The sequence below is a fragment of the Pleuronectes platessa genome, chromosome 2, assembly GCF_947347685.1.
Source record: "Pleuronectes platessa chromosome 2, fPlePla1.1, whole genome shotgun sequence".
Classification (NCBI taxonomy): domain Eukaryota; kingdom Metazoa; phylum Chordata; class Actinopteri; order Pleuronectiformes; family Pleuronectidae; genus Pleuronectes; species Pleuronectes platessa.
The window spans coordinates 13210015-13228974 of record NC_070627.1 but is presented as its reverse complement, the minus strand read 5'-3'; the positions used below and the strand labels follow the sequence as shown (position 1 = coordinate 13228974).

The 18960-nt window shown below is 43.9% G+C and overlaps 3 protein-coding genes across 5 annotated transcripts; 1 reads left to right on the top strand and 2 right to left on the bottom strand.

Moving 5' to 3' along the window:
• Window positions 1-110: 110 nt before the first annotated feature.
• si:dkey-7k24.5 (somatomedin-B and thrombospondin type-1 domain-containing protein) lies at window positions 111-4256 on the bottom strand. The gene is made up of 5 exons (XM_053446167.1): window positions 4010-4256; window positions 3114-3305; window positions 1901-1982; window positions 1594-1776; window positions 111-247 (listed from the first exon to the last, which is right to left on the bottom strand). The coding sequence occupies exons 1-5, from the start codon at window positions 4254-4256 to the stop codon at window positions 130-132; spliced, it is 822 nt and encodes a 273-aa protein (XP_053302142.1). The 3' UTR covers window positions 111-129.
• A 2717-nt stretch (window positions 4257-6973) lies between these two features.
• Window positions 6974-9718, top strand: rdh20 (retinol dehydrogenase 20). The gene is made up of 5 exons (XM_053446105.1): window positions 6974-7426; window positions 8208-8306; window positions 8444-8589; window positions 9356-9487; window positions 9601-9718. Exons 1-5 carry the CDS (start codon window positions 6974-6976, stop codon window positions 9716-9718), a joined length of 948 nt encoding a protein of 315 aa, XP_053302080.1.
• Window positions 9719-11309: 1591 nt separating this feature from the next.
• stau1 (staufen double-stranded RNA binding protein 1) lies at window positions 11310-17908 on the bottom strand. 3 transcript variants are annotated; one of them, XM_053443857.1, is made up of 15 exons: window positions 17696-17908; window positions 15702-16021; window positions 15415-15536; window positions 15137-15293; window positions 14851-15007; window positions 14587-14758; window positions 14378-14473; window positions 13831-14043; window positions 13610-13753; window positions 13348-13494; window positions 13202-13277; window positions 12805-13115; window positions 12598-12720; window positions 12157-12236; window positions 11310-12051 (listed from the first exon to the last, which is right to left on the bottom strand). In XM_053443857.1, the coding sequence occupies exons 2-15, from the start codon at window positions 15892-15894 to the stop codon at window positions 11964-11966; spliced, it is 2079 nt and encodes a 692-aa protein (XP_053299832.1). In that variant the 5' UTR covers window positions 15895-16021; window positions 17696-17908; the 3' UTR covers window positions 11310-11963. The 3 variants fall into 3 exon arrangements, with proteins under 3 accessions (XP_053299832.1, XP_053299847.1, XP_053299840.1); XM_053443872.1 differs by having other exon boundaries at window positions 15149-15293; XM_053443865.1 differs by having other exon boundaries at window positions 15702-16017.
• Between the last annotated feature and the right edge of the window lie 1052 nt (window positions 17909-18960).

Sequence of the window (18960 nt, the reverse complement as noted above, 5' to 3'; positions counted from 1 at the left end):
ACTGGAATAGATTCACAGACCAGTGTTTGTAAAGCTAAGGAGAGTTTTGTAATCATACTGGCAGACTGTGTCTAAGTGGATATCTACAGAGGGGTGGGGGGGGGGGGGGGACAAGAAGGAAAGAGGAGGTCAGATGAAGAGGAAGCTGTGGGCTGTTGGGCAGGAGCAGGCCTCCAGCCTCCCCACACGTCTCCACACTCCCTTGCATCGAGGGTTTCCCACCGCCTGCCACTGGAGAGACTGTCTCCTGCAGGGAGAGGAGAGGGTGGAGGAAGTCAGAAGGCCCCTTTAAATTCCAGCGATAAACAAGGTTGCCCTCTAGTGGTAGTTCTAACTATAAGCCATCTGATCTGTGGGATATGGTGCTGAATAGATCAGTCATGGGATGAAAAAAACATACTGCATACACCACGGCACAGAATCTGAGAATACACACAGGTTGGTATAGTGTTAGTGTTCAATGTGCCCCACTTTTTATGACAGGGACTTAACGGTCAGAGCATAACTTCCTTAAAATAAAATTATAGATACAGTGCAACCATTCAGTAAGATACAACCATGTTTTTTACCCCTACAATTAAATTACACACAATAATATAAGTGTTATCTTGTGCCTTTTTGTATTTGCTTTGCTTGGAAAATGTGTCTGGTAGGATTATTCTAATCCTAATTAATATTTATAATTAGGAATTTCCCTAAAAAGAAGTTATATTCATTTTTGCTTCATTTTTTGTTTGTGCCAAGAGCAGAGTGATAAGTCTGCGTATAGAGCTACAAACAGCAGCCGCTAAGTTTAGCAAAAACACCGGGAGCACAGCGAGCCGGGCTTCAAGGTATAAATTATAAATCTCTTTGGCTGAGTAGAGCCATCGTGTTGAGTTCACTTCAAACACTGGCGAGTTCGCTTTTTTATTAAAGTAAGCATTCACACTGCTGTTCTTGTTTCTGTTGGTTTCATGATCCTTTAATAAGCTTTAGTGTGTTTCCACATACCAGTAATAACAAGTGTACCTGAATTATATATTTCTCTATCTAGCTTTCAGCTGGTAACTGAAGAATACTTGATGCCACTGCTCCATAGCAGGTGAAACTGAAAGTCTCTTCACATGCAGTGAGTAGGACAGTGGTCCCGTAAGCCAAATGAACTTCAAGCTAATTTCATGCATGAATAAACTCTCGGCTGAGCATAAAAACAAATACGTTATCTGTTGTGCTCATTAATGTTTCCTGAACAACACAAGTTTACATTGCGAGGCTGATTTTAAAACAAGCAGTGACTTGTTCATCCATCCATCCATTATCTGAACTGGGGCGGGGGGGCTGCAGCCAATCCGCTGACGTTGAGCGAGGAGGCGGGGTTCACACCCTGGACAGGTCGCCAGTGTATCACATGAACTGTGGGAGGAAGCTGGAGTAAGCAGACACTGCCGGGACAATGCAAAGTCCACACACCACCACAGCAACAAGCCAGCGGACCTGAACCCAGAACCTTCTCGCTGTGAGCCGTGATGTCACAATGGTGCAATATTCCATTCAATTTTATTTGGATCCCACTCCATTATGAGTCATGTTCTCCGTTCTTTCCATTCTTACCTGTCGTCGAGGCTTTCCTCACCGTCTCCAGCACAGTGTTGCTGTCCGTTAGCCAGAGCAGGCGGCTGGCACTTCACACACACATGGTGGCCCTGCTGGAGGTACTGCATCCAGCGGGTGTGTGGGCCCAGACTCTCCTGGCACCCTTTAGTCAGAGAGGTCAACTGAAACTGGACACAGTACCTATTGTAAACACATAGACACACACACACACATAAAACACACAAAGCCGAATACATATGAGAGAGCATATCAAAAAGAAATAGACCGTAATTTCCCATTTCACTGATCTGTCAGAACGCTTTACCCGATAATGTCGCCACTGTCGAGGAGGAGGTCTCTTTTCTTCCTGGTGTTGCCATAGCCACCTGTGGTTATAAGAGCTGGAACTGCACAGGGAACATCCATCATGAGGCCGTTACAGGAAACCATGTGTCGCAAGAAGGGTTTCATTCATACATTTAAAATGAAATGTTCATGTGTTGGGTAAGTGCTCATAAAAATTACGATAATGGAATGTGTCATGTATGCACGACAGACGCTGGAAATCTTCACTTGGGATTTAGCATCTTATTGAGTATTACGATCCATTTTCATTAAATGATAAGTAATGGCAGACGTGGGATTATCATAATTTAACATTCATTAAGTCCAAATGTCTTCTATCTAACACCATGTGACAACAAAGCAGAAATAGAAAAGCTTTGCTGTGATTCTATAACTGAATATTTTCCTTGAAAAGACCAAAACAGTGTTGCATGACTTAAATGAGTCATATGTGTCACAATCTTTCTTCTAATCAAATATTTATATACGAATAGTGAAAGGATGATCTAATGTCGAGCCGGACAGATTTATCAGTTCTGCGTTCATTTTTCTCGATACGCACCAACACTAACACTTTACAGAATAAACAGTGCAGAAAATATATGTGGCAGTAATTGCTTTCTTTATATTTATAGTTATTTATGATAAACAAGTCATAAGTTTAAGTACTTGATAAGTTTAAAGTGTAAAAATATCAAGCTTCAGCTGAATTTCTTCGTCAAAAGGATTTGATAATGACATCTTATAAATCATTGCCAGAACGTTTTTAAATATATATACATTAAGTTATAAGTTGGTGTTGGTAATCGCATCCGCCCCAAACAAATCCATATTAGTAGGACTCTAATGTATTGTGTTGTTTGGCATATTACGTTTTCCAGAAGGTGTTTTTTACAGGTGTCACGTTAATAACTGCTTTTATTGACATTGTTGGAGTTTAAGTTATTATAATAGTCAGAGCAATGAATTGATACCTGGTATAACCACTCCAAATAATGACCATGTGGCACAACACTGTGTTTAAAGACATTCACATAAAATATCTTAAAACATTACACATTCCAATTACACATGTGATTCAGAGGGACATCTCCCCTTTATAGGATAATAACTAAATAAAGTCTCATGACAATATCAGATAATCCTACGATGGCCATGCATGAGGAAATGGTACATTAGTGAAAGAATCTCACCCAGTGAGCTGTGACAGTTCCCTTGGTTCGACCAGTACTCTGCACAGCCAGCGTGCTCCTCCAGATGGGGACAGGGTTTCCCAGCATTGAGCGGCTCCTGCACAATGACCCTGCTCCGCCGGCGAACTGTGGCCCTGCACGGCTCAGCGCAGCCGGACCACTGCGTCCACTCGCTCACCACGCAGGACACCGCTGAGGGGACAGAGATCTCTGCTCATGGTATGTGACGGTACTATAACGGTATAACGGCATTGTTTTAACAGCTTCCATCTCACGTGACTCACTGACTCCAAACCATATCAGTTGTTACCTCTGCCAGAGACAAACAGGACACACCTCGGAACTGACTCTAAACAAATGGTTTCATGGATGATATTGAGACAAATACGATTTTTTTTAAATACGTGAAGCACAAAAATCCAATAAGAACAGGAGTGTCCTGTGTATTTAGAATATTGATATAAGATCATCAGTGGTTTGAAGTCAGTGGGTCACGTGACATGGATTATAATAGCCCTAAAATCTAATTAGAACAGGTGTGTCTATTGAAAAGCAGGATATGTAAAAACATTAAATACATATTTATAAATATTAGAAGAACTCAAATCCCATAAAAATAAATGTGTTGGGGTCCGCAGCCATTCGATCACACGACATGGAAGCTATGAAGAAGGGTAAGATTAAAAAATAATAATATCCATATTCATATATAAGATCAAAGACACTGAAATGTGTAACCAATAAAAGATAATGTCTGATGGGATTTGGGTTCAGTGGGTCACGTGAACTTCCCCCACGTGTTTCCCCAACTATTTCAAACCAGTGGGTTGCTCCAGTGATTGGTTTGTATCTGTCCATGTTATTGTCCACTATCTAAAAGTCCCTGAGGTACTTACCGGGACAGGCGGCCTCATAGTCGTGGCAGCAGTCCCGGGTGGAGACGCAGGCCTGGTCGCAGTAGCAGGGGCCGTAGGAGCGGTCAGCCCTCCAGCCCTCACTGGTGCAGGACGGGTCCCGGCCGGAGCAGCACAGGCCCGCGGCCCGGCAGTCCGCCCGGCCCGGAGCGGCACGGAACACAAGCACACCGAGACAAAGCAACGCGAAGGAGCCCCTGCTCCTCCTCCAACAACATGAACCCGGCATCATGACCGCACCTGCTGCAGCCACAGCCCTACTGAGCCTCTCAGTCTGAGGTCCCCCCCCCCCCCCCCACCCACCCACTGCAGAGATGACCCCTGATTCTGTGGAATGGGGATCTGTGGTCAGCAGCACAGAAACATGCAGGGGACTCGAACACTGATCAGTCAGATGGAAGTTATGCATGTGTCAACTCTGCATCTCTTAAAGGAACAGCTCCCCAGAGCGAGGACTCAAACAGGTGGTCCATCGAGCTGAAGTCAGTGGGACCGTGTGAGACCAGCACAGGTCATTATTAGTTATGATCAACACGAGAAGAAATCAATACATACATCATAACATCAATGATTCCCAGTCAATCACATGCACCTATAACATGGGACTGCACCACAAAGTCACTCAGGTTTACCTTCACCCTTTGTTTCTGTAACGTGAGGAAATGTCCCCATAATGTGAAAGGATTATCTTGTCTCCTCTCGTCTTATTCTTATCTCAAACTCTTTCTCTAGGAGTTTATAGTATATTTGTAACTTCTGCAGTGAAGCTTTGCTCAAGAATCATGAAATAAAACTGATAAGAAAATATCTACCCACAGTTTATGTTTATATATTTTGATCTATGTCCAGAAAGATGGACATAGATCCCCAGTGAGTTGTATTTTTGGGGGAGGGCTTTTCGTTTAGGAGACTTTCAAGGGGGGTGAGTAGAAAAGAAATGAAAGTTCAAATGGAAAGGTCTAAAGTTCCTTGCGAAGTTGTGTTAGGAAACGAGTGGTTGTGTTTACTCAGGTCGCCTCCTTCCACAGTCTCTCCTCCCTGGCCCCAACATGTGAAAGGGCTGGATTAATGAAACTCCTAAGGCTGAGCTTATTCATGCAAAAAGAAAAACAGAGTGGACAGTGTCGGCCTCCACTCACGCTCAGTTTCCCAGTAGCTTGCTTCTGTGTGTGTGTATAGAGAGAAGTTAGTGAGCGGACGGGTGGAGCTGAGTGATTCATTTTACAGCTCAAAACACGACTAGTCCCAGTTTACGTGCACATCTAGACACAGCAAAGATATAAACCCAGCAGCAGTGGTTCCCATTCACAGCTCCAGTAAACAGTCAGGACAAACAAGGGTCCATGTAGACGCCACTTATCATAAATTCCTCATCCTGCAAAATCTTTAGAGCTAAAAAACTTAATAAAATACTAATAGCATGTATTTCTAATGCAGCTCTCGCAACACTATTCTCACTATCAGAGGTGTCAGTGGTTCTAATGCAATTTAAACACATTTAAACCGGTTGTTTTTTTAATCCTATAAAGGTTTATAGATATATGTTATTTATCATGTCTCACAAGTTAAACTGATTTAATAAACCCAGTAGACAAATTGCTCAGAGTGGAAAGGCTTCCCATTTAACTAAAGCATTTTATTAATGGTCTTTCTTAAGGAGAAACTGTCTTTAGAGCAAACAGTCAGACACAGCTCCACTCTGGATCTGCACCATGTGATCTCTACTCACTGTTCACATGTCAAACTGGGTTTCAGGCCTTTGCTTGGATGCAATCTCTCTGCGGCTGTCGTTGAAGTATTTAAACCTGCCTCATTCTTACAGCCTTGACGGATTTTGGGAACTAGATGTCTTATCTAAATGAAATACACATTATTGTTGCACTCACAACAAAGCTGCATCAGTGACAGAACTGAAACTCATGATACATGTCTCCTGAGGCCTACTGTGAAAAACTGGAACAACCGCTGAACTACTAAACAAATATATACAGAATACACAATAAATGGGTTAAAACCTTGTTGCTCTGCTGAACACGGGTCATATGTGCACACTGGGAGTAAACAAGGCCGTCTGTGTTCACTTAGAAAACAAGAACGTGATACACAACAAGCGGTCCCTTCTTGGGACTGAACAATACAGAGGTTTACAGTTCATATGCATAATCTCCTTATGTTCTCATTTTAAATGATTCTCACTGCAGCAGGGAACTCGAGCGGGACCGAACCTTGTCCCTGAACGGTGTCACTTCACTGAGCACCCAATTTAATTTAGCTTGAGCTCGCTGAACAGATAGAACCATGGGTCACAGTAATGTCCCTTTGTCCAGGATGAGTTTACAGGGTTGTATTTTAACTTTACTGGTGACGTTTCAACACCAAATTTACTCTTACTTTTCTAATTTGGTGGCAAAAATACGAGTTGTAGCTGATTTAAAAAAAGATTCTGATCAGACAATAATTCATGATCAGATGAAATCCACTTATATTCATTAGCCACCATTCCTTTCTGGTTTTACGCAAACTAGGTACATAGAGGTATGAAGCCTGATTAGGGGGAGTGATTCGAACTGGTACACACGACACGTCCACGTGTCCAGTAAATTCGAGGTGTGCACTTGGAAAAGTTCCTAACAAAGACGCACGAACTTCAAGAATCTGCGACTCACTGTAATGCCGTCTGGCACGTTATTTCCCCGTGTAGGGTGAACACACATACATTCTCAGCTTACAACAAAAGTGGTTTTATTTGAAGCTTTAAGGTTCTTTCCTCTAATCCGGGCAGGAGAGTGTTTATATAAACCGCGGTTGGAGGCTGAGGGTCACAGGAGGAGAGCAGCACCATCTCGGCTGTCTGCACCACGCAACCCAACACACAGGTGTGAAGCCTCATCCATTTTACGCACAGACATCTTGCACTCGGGAGCGTCTGCGGTAGATTAGATCAAAATGATTTTTCTAATGGACCTCCAGATGATGCTGCTGGATGTGATTTACTTCATCCTGCGTAACTCTGTGCGGGCGGTGCTGCGCCCGCGCACCAAGCCGGTTGATGGGGAGCTGGTGCTGATCACCGGAGCAGGAGGCGGCCTGGGTCGTCTGTTCGCCCAGGAGTTCACCAAGCATGGGGCAGAGGTGGTGCTGTGGGACATCAACAGCAGCTCCAACGAGCAGACAGCCAAGCTCGTGCGCGAGATGGGGGGCACGGCGCACACCTACACGGTGGACGTGACCAAGCGGGAGGATGTGTACTGCAAAGCAGAGCTCGTGAGGAAGGACCTGGGCCGAGATGTCACGATACTGGTGAACAACGCTGGAGTGGTGGCCGGGGAGCGCATGTTGGACTGTCCCGACGAACTGATTGAGAAGACCATGAAAGTCAACTGCCACGCCCTCTTCTGGGTGAGAAGTCTCATGTCAGGGTGGTGATGCATGATGAACAGAAGACTTGACAACTGATTTGAATGTAGCTCACACTAATTACCGTCAAATGACTATATCATTTTTGTTCATAAACGGTGAATTATCTGCAGTGTCTTGAACATTTTATCTGGAAAGGAAAACTAATTCTGTTTAAATCTGGGAAAATAAGATCAGAACTGACAGTTATCGACCATTCACGTGCTTAAGAGCACAAGTCACATTCACACACATTCACATTCACACACATTCACACAACACTTTTTGTGTCACACATACACTGTGAGCACAGCCATCAGGGGCGCTTCAGAGTTCAGCATCTTGCCCAAGGACAGCTTGTAATACAGACACGAGGAGCCGGACCCCGCCCTGCTCTACCTCCTGAGCCACAGCCACCCAGTAAAAACCATTATAACCAGAGCTGATATGGGCTCATTTTCTAAGTCCAGCTTGGACAATGATTCAGCATTCACTGATTTAAGTTAAGTGGTTTCCATCATCAGCCCAACAGAGCAGGATATTGTGCGCAGCTTTACCCCCTTCACCCTATACATACTATAGGATTCCCATAGAAATCCTCTTAATATGAAGCTGCTCATGTAACATAATCTTCCGTCACATTGAGCAATATTTAAGTCTCTGCAAGGCATATTAACTCTGTTGCCTCATACTGTACTGTACTGTATGTGTGTGTGTGTGTGTGTGTGTGTGTGTGTGTGTGTGTGTGTGTGTGTGTGTGTGTGTGTGTGTGTGTGTGTCTCAGACAGTGAAGGCCTTCCTCCCCCAGATGAAGGCCCAGAATCACGGTCACATCGTCACCATCGCCAGCGTCCTCGGCCTCTTCAGCACATCTTGTGTCGAGGTGAACCGGTGTGGTGGGAGAAACAAATCACTGCACCACTGTGATATGACAGATTAACTGGGACACTCACATGTAACTAAGTCAAACGCACATCATGCAAACAGAACAATAACCTGTTATGTTTTGATTTTGGACAGGATTACTGTGCCAGTAAGTTTGCCGCGGTGGGTTTCCACGAGTCTCTAGCCCATGAGCTTCTGGCAGAGGATGTTGAAGGAGTGAAGACCACACTCGTGTGTCCCTATATTGTGGACACAGGCATGTTTGAAGGCTGCAAGATACGGTACAGCCATGACATTATCATGTTTGGCCTTTCTCCTTTACTCCCACCTACCATTTCTTCTCATTTTTCACGGCTAACAAATGTTTTGAATGGACTGACATACAAACAACACACAACCAATATCCATTTTACTACATTTCCTATTGATAAGTATTGTAACATTTTTCTATTTGCAACATGTTTAACTGAAAGAGGCGGTGGACTAGTGGCAGAAACTTGGTCTATGGGCAGAAAAGGTCTCTGGTTCGACTCCACGGAGAAACAACAAAAAGACGAACCTGGATTGATCTGTCCAAAAATCCAAGAGGATTCTCCCTACCCTGTCTAGTGCCCCTGAGCAAGGCACCTTACTCCCCCAACATCTGCTCTGTGCGCCGCATATGGCTGCTCACTGCTCTGTGTGTCCTTCACCAGATGGGTCAAAAGCAGAGGATAAATTTCCCTACCTGCATGTGTTTGGGACAAATAAATGCATCTTAATCTTAGTACATGCATGGAATCTATCATGGATTTTTGTCTGAAAAGATGACATTAGTTATTATAATACAAATACATATAATAGTGATTTTTCTGTCAATCATTCTGCTGATATTTGAAGCTAAATTAGTTCAATATGGAAATGAACTTGCCTCCATGTGCAGAATCAGTACAGTAGTTGATAGCTGAATGAAGTGGCCGTCCATCACACTGGCAAACTATGTTAGGATGCATTTGCTGTCACAAAATCCCATGCTGACTAATCAAAGTCCTCTGGTGCCGCTGTCAGGGAGGAAGTGGAACTGGTGCTCCCCCCACTGGATCCCCAGTACTGCGTAGAGCAGGCCATGAACGCCATCTTGATAGATCAACCACTGGTTTGCATCCCCCGCCTCACCTACCTCCCCTTCCTCTCCAGAGCGTAAGTGCAAAGCCACAGCTTCACAGAAATACGTTGTCTTCTTCTTCTTCTGGAGAATGGCTCAATGTGTGCGTTTCACTTCTAATCATCCCATTGCACATGTTCTCTTTCAGGTTGTTGCCGTGGGAATCCAATGTTGTTGTGTATCGCTTCATCGGCTCCGACAAGTGCATGTACCCCTTCATCGATTTCAAGAAACAGGCGTCTAATGGCTGCATTAATGTTGTCTAGTAACCTTAAGCCTTAAAATCAATATGAACTATTATTTGAACGGGTTTATAGAGGGTTTATTATATATAAGTGAAAAACGTTACAGCCAGGATTCAATCACAATTTGAGCCTAGTAAAAATGACTCTCTGACTGAAGTGGCTTTAGATTTTGTACTAGACGACAACTCTGCCAAGTTGTCATCAGTACGAAACAATTTCTGTAAAGACAAAGTTTAAAGTCCCTACAAAACGGTGATTAAATCCTGGACTGATCCAAATGGAAACTGCCTTGAATATCTGATATTAAATGATTATTGGTCTGTGTTACGTTTACAATTCAATAAAATGAATAAAAACAACTGTTACAAACACACAATCAGACCGGAGCCAGGCATTTGTGTGTTGCACTGTGTACTTTTCAAACTGCACAAGATACGCAGATGAGCCAAACGCAGGGCACTGGAAGTGAACCGGAAAAAGAAAACATCCTGGGCCTGCTTGTGGATTACTCCTGTGTCAGTGCACATGGGCAGTATGTTTACGAGCCTGTGCTCACACAACGTGGTTAATCTCCAAAGACAGCAGCGATCCGGCAAAACAGAATCACTGCCTAGAAAGGCTCTCATGCAAAAGGAAGGAGGTAGGACTGATGAGTCATCCCCTGCAGCATCATGTTTAAATCTGCTGGTGTTTGCAATTTCTCCGGTCAAGGTACTAATGTCACAAATGAGCTTTTTGAGACTCTTAAATCAAAATGAAAAAACATTTCTGGGAACAAGATTTATTGTTTGCATTTCTCTTGATTTTAACTTCATACCAAAAGCAAATCACTGAAAACTTCATTATGAAAACTGGAGTACTCAGTATAGTGCATACCTCCACCAAGGCCCATGCAACACTCCCCTTTAATGCAATTAGGCTGCACCGAATGTCACACACGCAATAGATAGGAGTCCTCTCAACATGCCTGATTTGTTTTTCTCAAGAGCCATGAATTATTCCCCTGGGAAAATGTGCGATCGATTTTCATACAATACTTAAACAAAAAAAATCCTGGATCCGCCTCCTGATCAGAATCCATTTAATCGGTTCTTACCTGACCCACAACACATTCCTCCACCACGTTTTCATGGTAATCCGTCCAGCAGTTTTTTTGTACAAGTCCATAACTATAATTTACAAACAAACGCAGATGAAAAGAAGTGTAAATCACTTTTAGTATATAGAAAATCAGAACCAGGGTTTAAGATCATATGTAAGCAGTGGGAGAGCCTGCAATAGTTCAACTAAGACTTTCTACAATATCAATGGTTCACTTTTAATGAAATGTTAAACGATTAAATTGATACTTAATGCAAGCAATCATATTTCATTGGTTAAGTATTCACATGTGTGTAATGTTGGTTGGCCAATGCAGTGCCTTGCTGGCCCCGGCATTATAATGATAATTATAATTATCATTATAATGGAGCGGATTAATCTGCTCTATTATAATGAGTTTTTATCATATCTATATGATACCACTTTTATAATATTTAATAATCACCCAGCTAGAGATGTTACCCTCATCCAGACGTTGGTAACTAAAGAAAAAGACAAGATAACTAAAGTGTTTGTTTTGTGCACGTAAGCACGTAGGTTTAATTACCATGGGGAGCGGAGAGAGATGGGAGGATGACATAAGGGAGGAAACAGGAGAATGAGGGGAACTGGTGCAACAGGGAACACCCCCACTCCCCCCGCCATCAAATCAGAGACAACATCACATTACATCACGCGCTACATTTAGTCACAATTTCTTCCCAGCCCTACATGGTAATGTCAATAACACTTCACTTGTGGTTGTTGATATAAAGCACTCTAGGAAATTCAACAGAGGTTCGCGAGCTGCATCCGAGACAAAAGAAGATGAACCACTTCAGTGGGGGTTAAAACATAAAACACTTAAAAACCAGAGTTAGCAGGTCTCACAGAGAGGAAACAGATTCTAGGCAAAATAAAGAGTTCACAGTTAGTCGCTTCCTTTACTCCCCACCAAGTAAAGTTGACTGGGATGCAGCTACTTAAACTACAAAGCAAGGAAATAAATAATATGTCCAACTAAAAAATGTCAAGGAGAGGAAACTATATGCTTTCTATCAGTCTTGTTTAACTGTGAATATGACGGCTCAGAGCCTACGGAGCTTTCTGTGGCCTTCTAAAACTGACAAAGAACACAGTGTCGGAGTTTTCTCTAGTGCTTTTACAGACAACCAAACCTGATCATTTAAACAGTGCCATCCAGGGTCAGTGCCAATGTGCTTGAGTTAGCCTGTTTGAGGTGCAAGTCACCTTCCATTTCTTGCTTGCCGCACCTGCGGAAACATTTAGAGTCAGTGCCTTTCGAGGTCGGACTGAGCTTGTATTTAATTCAGGTATCAGTGCAACAAAAGGCTCAGAGTGAGCACATCAGAGCTTACCCAGAGACGGGTCCGTTTCCTGTTCTTTCATTTGACTGCTGGTCCAACTCTGCAAGCAACTTCAGTATATTCAGTGCAGCCTGTGGAGGTGAAGAATCAGTTAAGTGACTGTAGTGAGCGACTCAGCTGCTGCTCACTAGAGTAGCTACCTGCAAAGAAAAAGGTATAATGTCTGTGTAGCAGATGCTCTTCTTTAAAAAAGAGTTGGGGGACAGGAAGCAGTCAATCTGTACCAATTTCTTATTACCACATATATTTTGGGCCAAACCCAAACAATCATTTTACAATACTTTCATGTCATTTGTGAGTGATCGAAAGCACCCCCGCCCACACTGAGGATGTGTTCTATTCTTTTCGGTGGAATGTTCTTCTCTCACGAATACTGCCACCCTTCTTGAAGCACCCTAAAGCTTGAACATAACTTGTGCATTTCAGACTCACCATATCATGACAGGATTCTACATCTTTCCCAATCCCATGACTGATGAGCGGTGGCTGGGATGAGCAGTTAATCAGTGACACAAACTCATTCTTATTGTTTTTGGGGAAATCTTTGTATTCCACCTGTAATAGGACATAATATGTTAGAGTCTTTAAATCAAATGCATGAAGTTCAGTGGCCTTACTGTGTTTAAAGCTGTTGTTTACCTGCAGGGTCTGCACAGAGGCAAGAAAGCCGAGCTGTTCTGAAGGCCTGGTGAGGGGTCCGTGGGGCAGTTGGTTCAGGTTATTTTTGTTCTTTAGGATAGTCTCAGCAGTCAGGGATGCCCCTGCGTAAAGCAGCTCATTGGCAATCATGGCAGTGATTGTGGCTTTGCCTGGGTTGGGCAAAGGTCGATTGACCTGGGGTCCTTGGCAGGCCCCGACTGCTTGAGCCACCTCGGGCACCATGGGCAGGATACCTGCAGGCAGCTGCTGGTGGCTCATGTAAGGCAGTCGGAAGTCCTCCTCTTTAGAACCTTCAAAGGGGAAATAATAACAGAATTCAATAAAACCAAGCCATCACTATGAGAGGACATGTCCTTCACCAGAAAATGAAACTCACTCAGTGCCGCCTCCTCTACGGAGCCAGGTTCAAAGAAGGTCACTTTACGCCCATCACCAGGTTTTTTCAATGGGGTCTAAATATTACAAAACATTGTAAGTACATGAAGGTTTACCATGACTTGCTTGTGAGAGGTCTGGCTGTACCTTCTCGTCAGTTTTTAGGGCCGGCTTTGGGGGCTGAGGCTGAGGCACTTTGTATCCCAAGAGGTCCAGCATTTTCTCTGCTGCGTTCCTCTTTGCCACCTTTTTGCTCGGCCCCAGTCCCTCGGCAGACTGGCCACAGACGGCCACCTGGGCCACAGAACACATGGCATACACAGATCAAAAACTGAATGGGAGACGAGTGAACAGGCAAAGGAAAACCGAGCCAAAAGGCGTGCTACAGTTACATTTACTGCGGACTCACCTGCATGACAAACTCTCTGCGCCGAGGTAGACCTCTCTCGGTCACCATGCTGTACTCCGGCTCCTTCTCCTTCTTGGCCTGCTGGATCTGAGCCAGGCGGCTGATGGGATTCATGCCCTGACCATACTCCGGGCTGGTCTGTAGCTGTTGGGATGACAAGTCAATTTAGCGTCTTTAAGTTAATACTGATTATCCTTTTTCCAACCCAGTAGATTCATTACCTTGATAATTGATTTGGTTTTCTTTTTGATGCGTGGAAGCGTCTTTTCCACGCTGGGTATGTGGGGTAGCCTCTTCAACTCCCTCAGCACTGCTGCTGCCGCCAGCTTCTTGGCGATCTTTTTACTCTTTCCCTCACCCTGGCCACTGAACTCCCCGACTGTAACACACACTGAGAAGCTCTTCATGTGTGGAGGGCCTTCTTCCTTTAAAACCTTTAAACACAGGGGTTTCCAATTACTCTCAGAAAAGAGTGCAGAAAAACACAGATCTTCTAAAACAGAACTGGAAAAGATGTGTTGTAATGTTGTATATATACAGTCTGGACAATTAACTAATATACATTTTTTGTACTTCCGGTAATTAAATAAAATCATAGATACTACTAAGAAGATGTCTTAAATGACTTCTTGTTTCCTCTGCAAATGCGTTGTTTCAGTATTGGTTCATACACAAAAAGTTCACACATAGTTCCACCATCATAGCTCTACTGTATTGCTTAATTGATGTCTCCCCGTTCAAATTTATCAAGATAAATGTAGGAATCACCTCAAAGTTGACAGGTAAGTTGCGTTTAAGTGCAATTTCAAAAACTTGACTGATTTCGGATTTGTTGAGATTCTCCTCCTCCGGCTCTCCGTTCATCTGTCAACAGCAGAATGCACATTAAAGAGAGAGAAGCAGTGTGTCTGCATAGAATAGCACAGAGGGTTTCTCACACTATCTTGTGCAGAGTGTGCTTGTGCTTCTTTTCTCACCTCTGGCAACTGTTGCAATATTGGCTCCTTCTGCAGCACTTTCATGGCCTTGGCAGCAGCCTCGTGTTTGGCTAACTGCCGTGTGCGTCCCTTTCCAACAAACTGCTGACCTCCAATGGAAAGCTCCATGTGATATAACATTGGACCCACTGGAGGAAATGGGTAATAGTACCTGGACACACAAGAGTCATTTTTTTCCATCTCAAAAAGAGACACTGAAATAGCCAAATGCCCTCATCTTATTCCCAAGTGAAGGAAACTCACTGTTGCATAGAGCGCTGGTACGGCCCTGGAGCTCGGACGTTGTAGTTGAAGTTTGGTGGTCTCATCCCCGGGTATGGGTCGATGGGTTTGTACATAGGCTTTTTACCAAGCTTCATACATAGTGCGTTCAACTCCATCGTGTGTGTCATGCCATCTACTACAAGCCCAGCACAAACAAAACCAACACACCAAAGACAAAGAATACACATGAGCAAACCCTTTTCTTATGAAACAATGCAATGAGAAAAAGAGAGAGACTGCGACAGAGACAGTGGGAACCGCCCACCTGGGTTCTTGCCTGTGTTGCGGGGTGTCCTCATGGTGGGCTTGGGAAGCGTTGTCTCGGCGAGGGCAGAAGCGGCAGCGGAATGCTGGGCTTTCTTGATGCTGGTCCCCTCCGCCTCCCAGTGTTGATCTCCCAGTGTGAGTCTCACTGAGAAAATCTGACCAAAGCAGGAGACAGAGGCAAATCAAATGTGACTCGCGCGCATAAACCTTCTGCAAATTAACATCATTGATGCAATCACGTCATAGGCTAGTTGGTTAACGCGACTCTCAACATACCTTGGAGTGAGCTGGTCCTTGCTCACAAAGCAGCTTATACTCAGGTTGGATCTTGTTGAAACGGGCTAACTCATTCACCAAACACATGGGGGTCTTCTCTTTAGGGTTTGCCATGTTAGATACTGTAACAACATACGAAGATCAAAAATAAGTGTCAACAAAAGCAGAAAATTATGAAAACTAAAACATGTGCATATTTACCACAAATACTAGGGGCTAAACAAGAGGTGACACATTACAAACTATAGATTTAATGTAAAAAGGATAAATAAATATTCTTAACAAACCTGTGGTGGTATTGTAGGGGGTGGCAGAGCCTGCAGGGAGGGCGGAGCTCCTGATGGGCTGGCTCGCGCTCTCTGAGGGCAAGGTGCCTGAGGCACAGGGGATGCTGTAACCAGGCTGTGGCTGCCCCAGCTGCAGTGGGGCAGGAGCAGCCGGCATGGGGCTAGATGGACACTGAAACTGGAGCTGGGACATCCTTGTTGGTGGAGCTTAGTGGGCTGAGGTCAAGATTAGAATTTACCAGTTCAGCAATGGTGAATGCCAAAGTGGGAGGAACTGTGGGAGGAACTGTTGATTGAGGAGGTTTGAATGTAAGCTCTGCCTGGAAAAAGAAAGAAAAAAGAAAAATATGGTTATATTCTTTTCTACCAATGGAGGTTAACGAAAGTTTCTAAGAAAATGCATAGGAAAAGGTTATAATAGACCGTGGACTGGGTTGCCAACCACAGGCCTGGGACAAGGACAACCCGTGTGAATGATTTAGTTTCCAATTCACTCAGCTGGAATGTATTTGGATAGTAGGATAAACTAATGCAGAGATGGGGAGAGCAAGCAAAACTCTCCCCGGAAAGGCCTCAGCTGCCTGGATCAGGTTTGACACCAGCAGCCTCTTGCTGTGAGGCAACAATGATCCTACTGAGCTTTAACAACTTCAACTTCTAACCCTTGAGCTGGTACATTTCCATCCACATTTCCATGCAAAGTATGTCATCTGGTACTTTGTTTGATTCTAGTATAACAACAATGATCCCTTTCTAACTTTATGGCAGAATATAACATCAATGACCAACATGGAAACATATTTCAGTTTAGCTCTGGCGTCTGCCCTGATCACGATTACAGAACCTGTCTTACCTTTAGAATCTGCACAGGACATTTTTAAGAAAATATTCCATCTGAGGCAATAGATTATCTCGAGTGTCACATTTCTTTACAAGCCATTAGCTGAACAGCAGAGCATCACGTTGAGCATCTTAAAACGGTTTATTTGCTCAGCTTTGAAATCATCAATGAGGGTCTCAATATAATACATACATGCATAGATAGCTGGCAGTGATTTGTAAAGGATCCAAACAGAGCTCAACCGGCATGTCAGCATTAAAAAGTCAACTTTATTAGTCACAGCAAATGGGAACAAGGCCAAAATGATCATGAACAATACTGGATGTGATTTGTGAGGCGACACTGACTCGCTGCTGAAACTGTGAGACAACACCCCACTGTTAGCTCGCTCTGCATGTTCTCATCTCTCCCTCCTGGCTCTGGTTGTCAGTGAGGATGCGGCAGATCCAGAAACCTACAGATGGTTTTATTCTCATTTAAGATGCTGTTTGAGAGGTGTGGACCCCAGTCTGGCTGTTGAGGGCCCTGGGAGCCTCTGACTACTGTGATTCAACAAAAACAACTCATCTGCATTTACTTTAAAACGTACATTTTGTAGCTCAATGTTAGCTACACACACTGGCTACGTTGTAACAGTATTTACTTTGAAGTTGGATAGCTTCATAAAGGGGTGGACCGGCGTGCTAGCTAGTTAGCTTTTGCAAATGTGAAGCATTGATCACTGCAATTATTAACAAAACTTTCTCTTCGTTTAATTTCTAGTGATTCCACCATGTTTGTGCAGAGGTCTATAAAGCAGACATTACTCCCACTGAGAGACAGTAACTGTTCAGTGATGGTATCAGGCCACCGGGTGCTTTCCCCTGAGGAAAAACACTAGCTACCCGGTTTGCTAGCTACAGAGGAGGGGATGGATGACAATGATGGAACGAGCTCTGCAGGGAAAAAGCCAAGCCTGACATGTAAGTCACTGCACAAAATCGGTCTGCATGAAGCTGGACTGTCAACTCGTCGACTCTAGCACCTGACACGAGTTTTTATTCACTGAATCAAGTCCACGTATCGTTACAAAACCCCCATGAGTGTGGACCCAGCCGGTGAAAGTAGCTAGCTAGCTAACCTCGGACAAGTCAGAGCACAAAGTAAAGCTCACCTCGTCGCTCCTTTACTTCAGTTTTTTAAGTTTCTCCATGGGGCACGTTGGTTTACTAACGTGTGCCTTCGTGAGAGGCTGTTTCCCGGCTCGGGCTGTGCTGTTTGGGTATCAAAATGCGGGCGGAGAGGAGATGGACATTGGGGAGACACGGCAAACACTAAAGAGAATGGCCCTGTCTCGATTCTGTCTGCAGGAAGTGACATCCGCAGAACGGACGTGCTTTCAAAATAAAGCAGGGTGGACGACACGTCAAGAGGAGCTTCAGGTTTTTATTGTCTGAAGACAGACCGGGTAATACCGTTTTAAATAAAGTATATGGTAATACCATACAGTCTATGGGTGATACAAGCATATTCAAGCACTTAAAAGGATGTTTCAACGAAAAATGAAAAAGCACTTATCTACTCACCACCATGCACATAGAGGGGTGCGTGAAGTGAGCACTTTTGGAGTTCATGGTTAAACAGTGTTGCAGCCAAATCCAATACTTATATGCAGGCACGTGCACATATAGACCCCTAGTGGTGCTCAAGCACTGGCCCTTTTGCCCTGGATGAGAAAAGTGCCCTTCTGCTGGAGCCCAATTTTTTCTTCATTCATCTATATTTAAGAATAAAAATTACTCTCTCTGTCATCAATTCCCCCCAAATATGTTTTGATAATCAGACAGGGCATTTATTTGAGTTCTTGTGAGAATTTTGCCCCGACATGCCCCTCTAACACGAGCGACCCGGGTTCGAATCCCACTCTTTCCCATTTTCAAGCTGGCAATATGTTACACTTAAAATTGGCAGGACTTCTCCTATTAATTGCAAAATATCTAACACTATGTTAATTTAAATTAATTAAATATAAAACAGGAAAAAATTTAATTAAAAATAAAAAAAAGAGAGCTGCGCGTGCAATTCCTGCGCATTGGGCTTCTGCGCAGGATGTGCGCAATGGGCTTCTGCGCAGAATGTGCGCAGTAGGCTTCTGCGCAGGATGTGCGCAGTGGCCTTCTGCCAGGAGGTGCAGTAGGCTTCTGCGCAGAATGTGCGCAGTGGCCTTCTGCGCAGGATGTGCGCAATGGGCTTCTGCGCAGGATGTGCACAGTGGGCTTGTGCGCGCGCAGTTCCCCCCCCCCCCCCCCATTTAATTTAATTAAAAAATATTTATATTTGATTTATTTTGATTTTTTTATATTTAATTTTATATTATTATTATTATTTTTATTACATTTCATCATCATTTCTCTGCGCTGGTTCAGGGGTAAATGATGC

Excerpts from the sequence above, each read along its gene's own strand:
- si:dkey-7k24.5 (XM_053446167.1), bottom strand. The coding sequence starts at position 4,256 with ATGCCGGGTTCATGTTGTTGGAGGAGGAGCAGGGGCTCCTTCGCGTTG. Across the intron at positions 1,983-3,113 it reads GAACTGTCACAGCTCACTGG|TTCCAGCTCTTATAACCACA; the intron begins GTGAGATTCTTT and ends TTCCCTGTGCAG. Across the intron at positions 1,777-1,900 it reads GACAGTGGCGACATTATCGG|GTACTGTGTCCAGTTTCAGT; the intron begins GTAAAGCGTTCT and ends TGTTTACAATAG.
- rdh20 (XM_053446105.1), top strand. The coding sequence starts at position 6,974 with ATGATTTTTCTAATGGACCTCCAGATGATGCTGCTGGATGTGATTTAC. Across the intron at positions 7,427-8,207 it reads ACTGCCACGCCCTCTTCTGG|ACAGTGAAGGCCTTCCTCCC; the intron begins GTGAGAAGTCTC and ends TGTGTGTCTCAG. Across the intron at positions 8,590-9,355 it reads TTTGAAGGCTGCAAGATACG|GGAGGAAGTGGAACTGGTGC; the intron begins GTACAGCCATGA and ends TGCCGCTGTCAG.
- stau1 (XM_053443857.1), bottom strand. The coding sequence starts at position 15,894 with ATGTCCCAGCTCCAGTTTCAGTGTCCATCTAGCCCCATGCCGGCTGCT. Across the intron at positions 15,008-15,136 it reads CAACACAGGCAAGAACCCAG|TAGATGGCATGACACACACG; the intron begins GTGGGCGGTTCC and ends CTGGGCTTGTAG. Across the intron at positions 13,495-13,609 it reads GCAGAGAGTTTGTCATGCAG|GTGGCCGTCTGTGGCCAGTC; the intron begins GTGAGTCCGCAG and ends TCTGTGGCCCAG.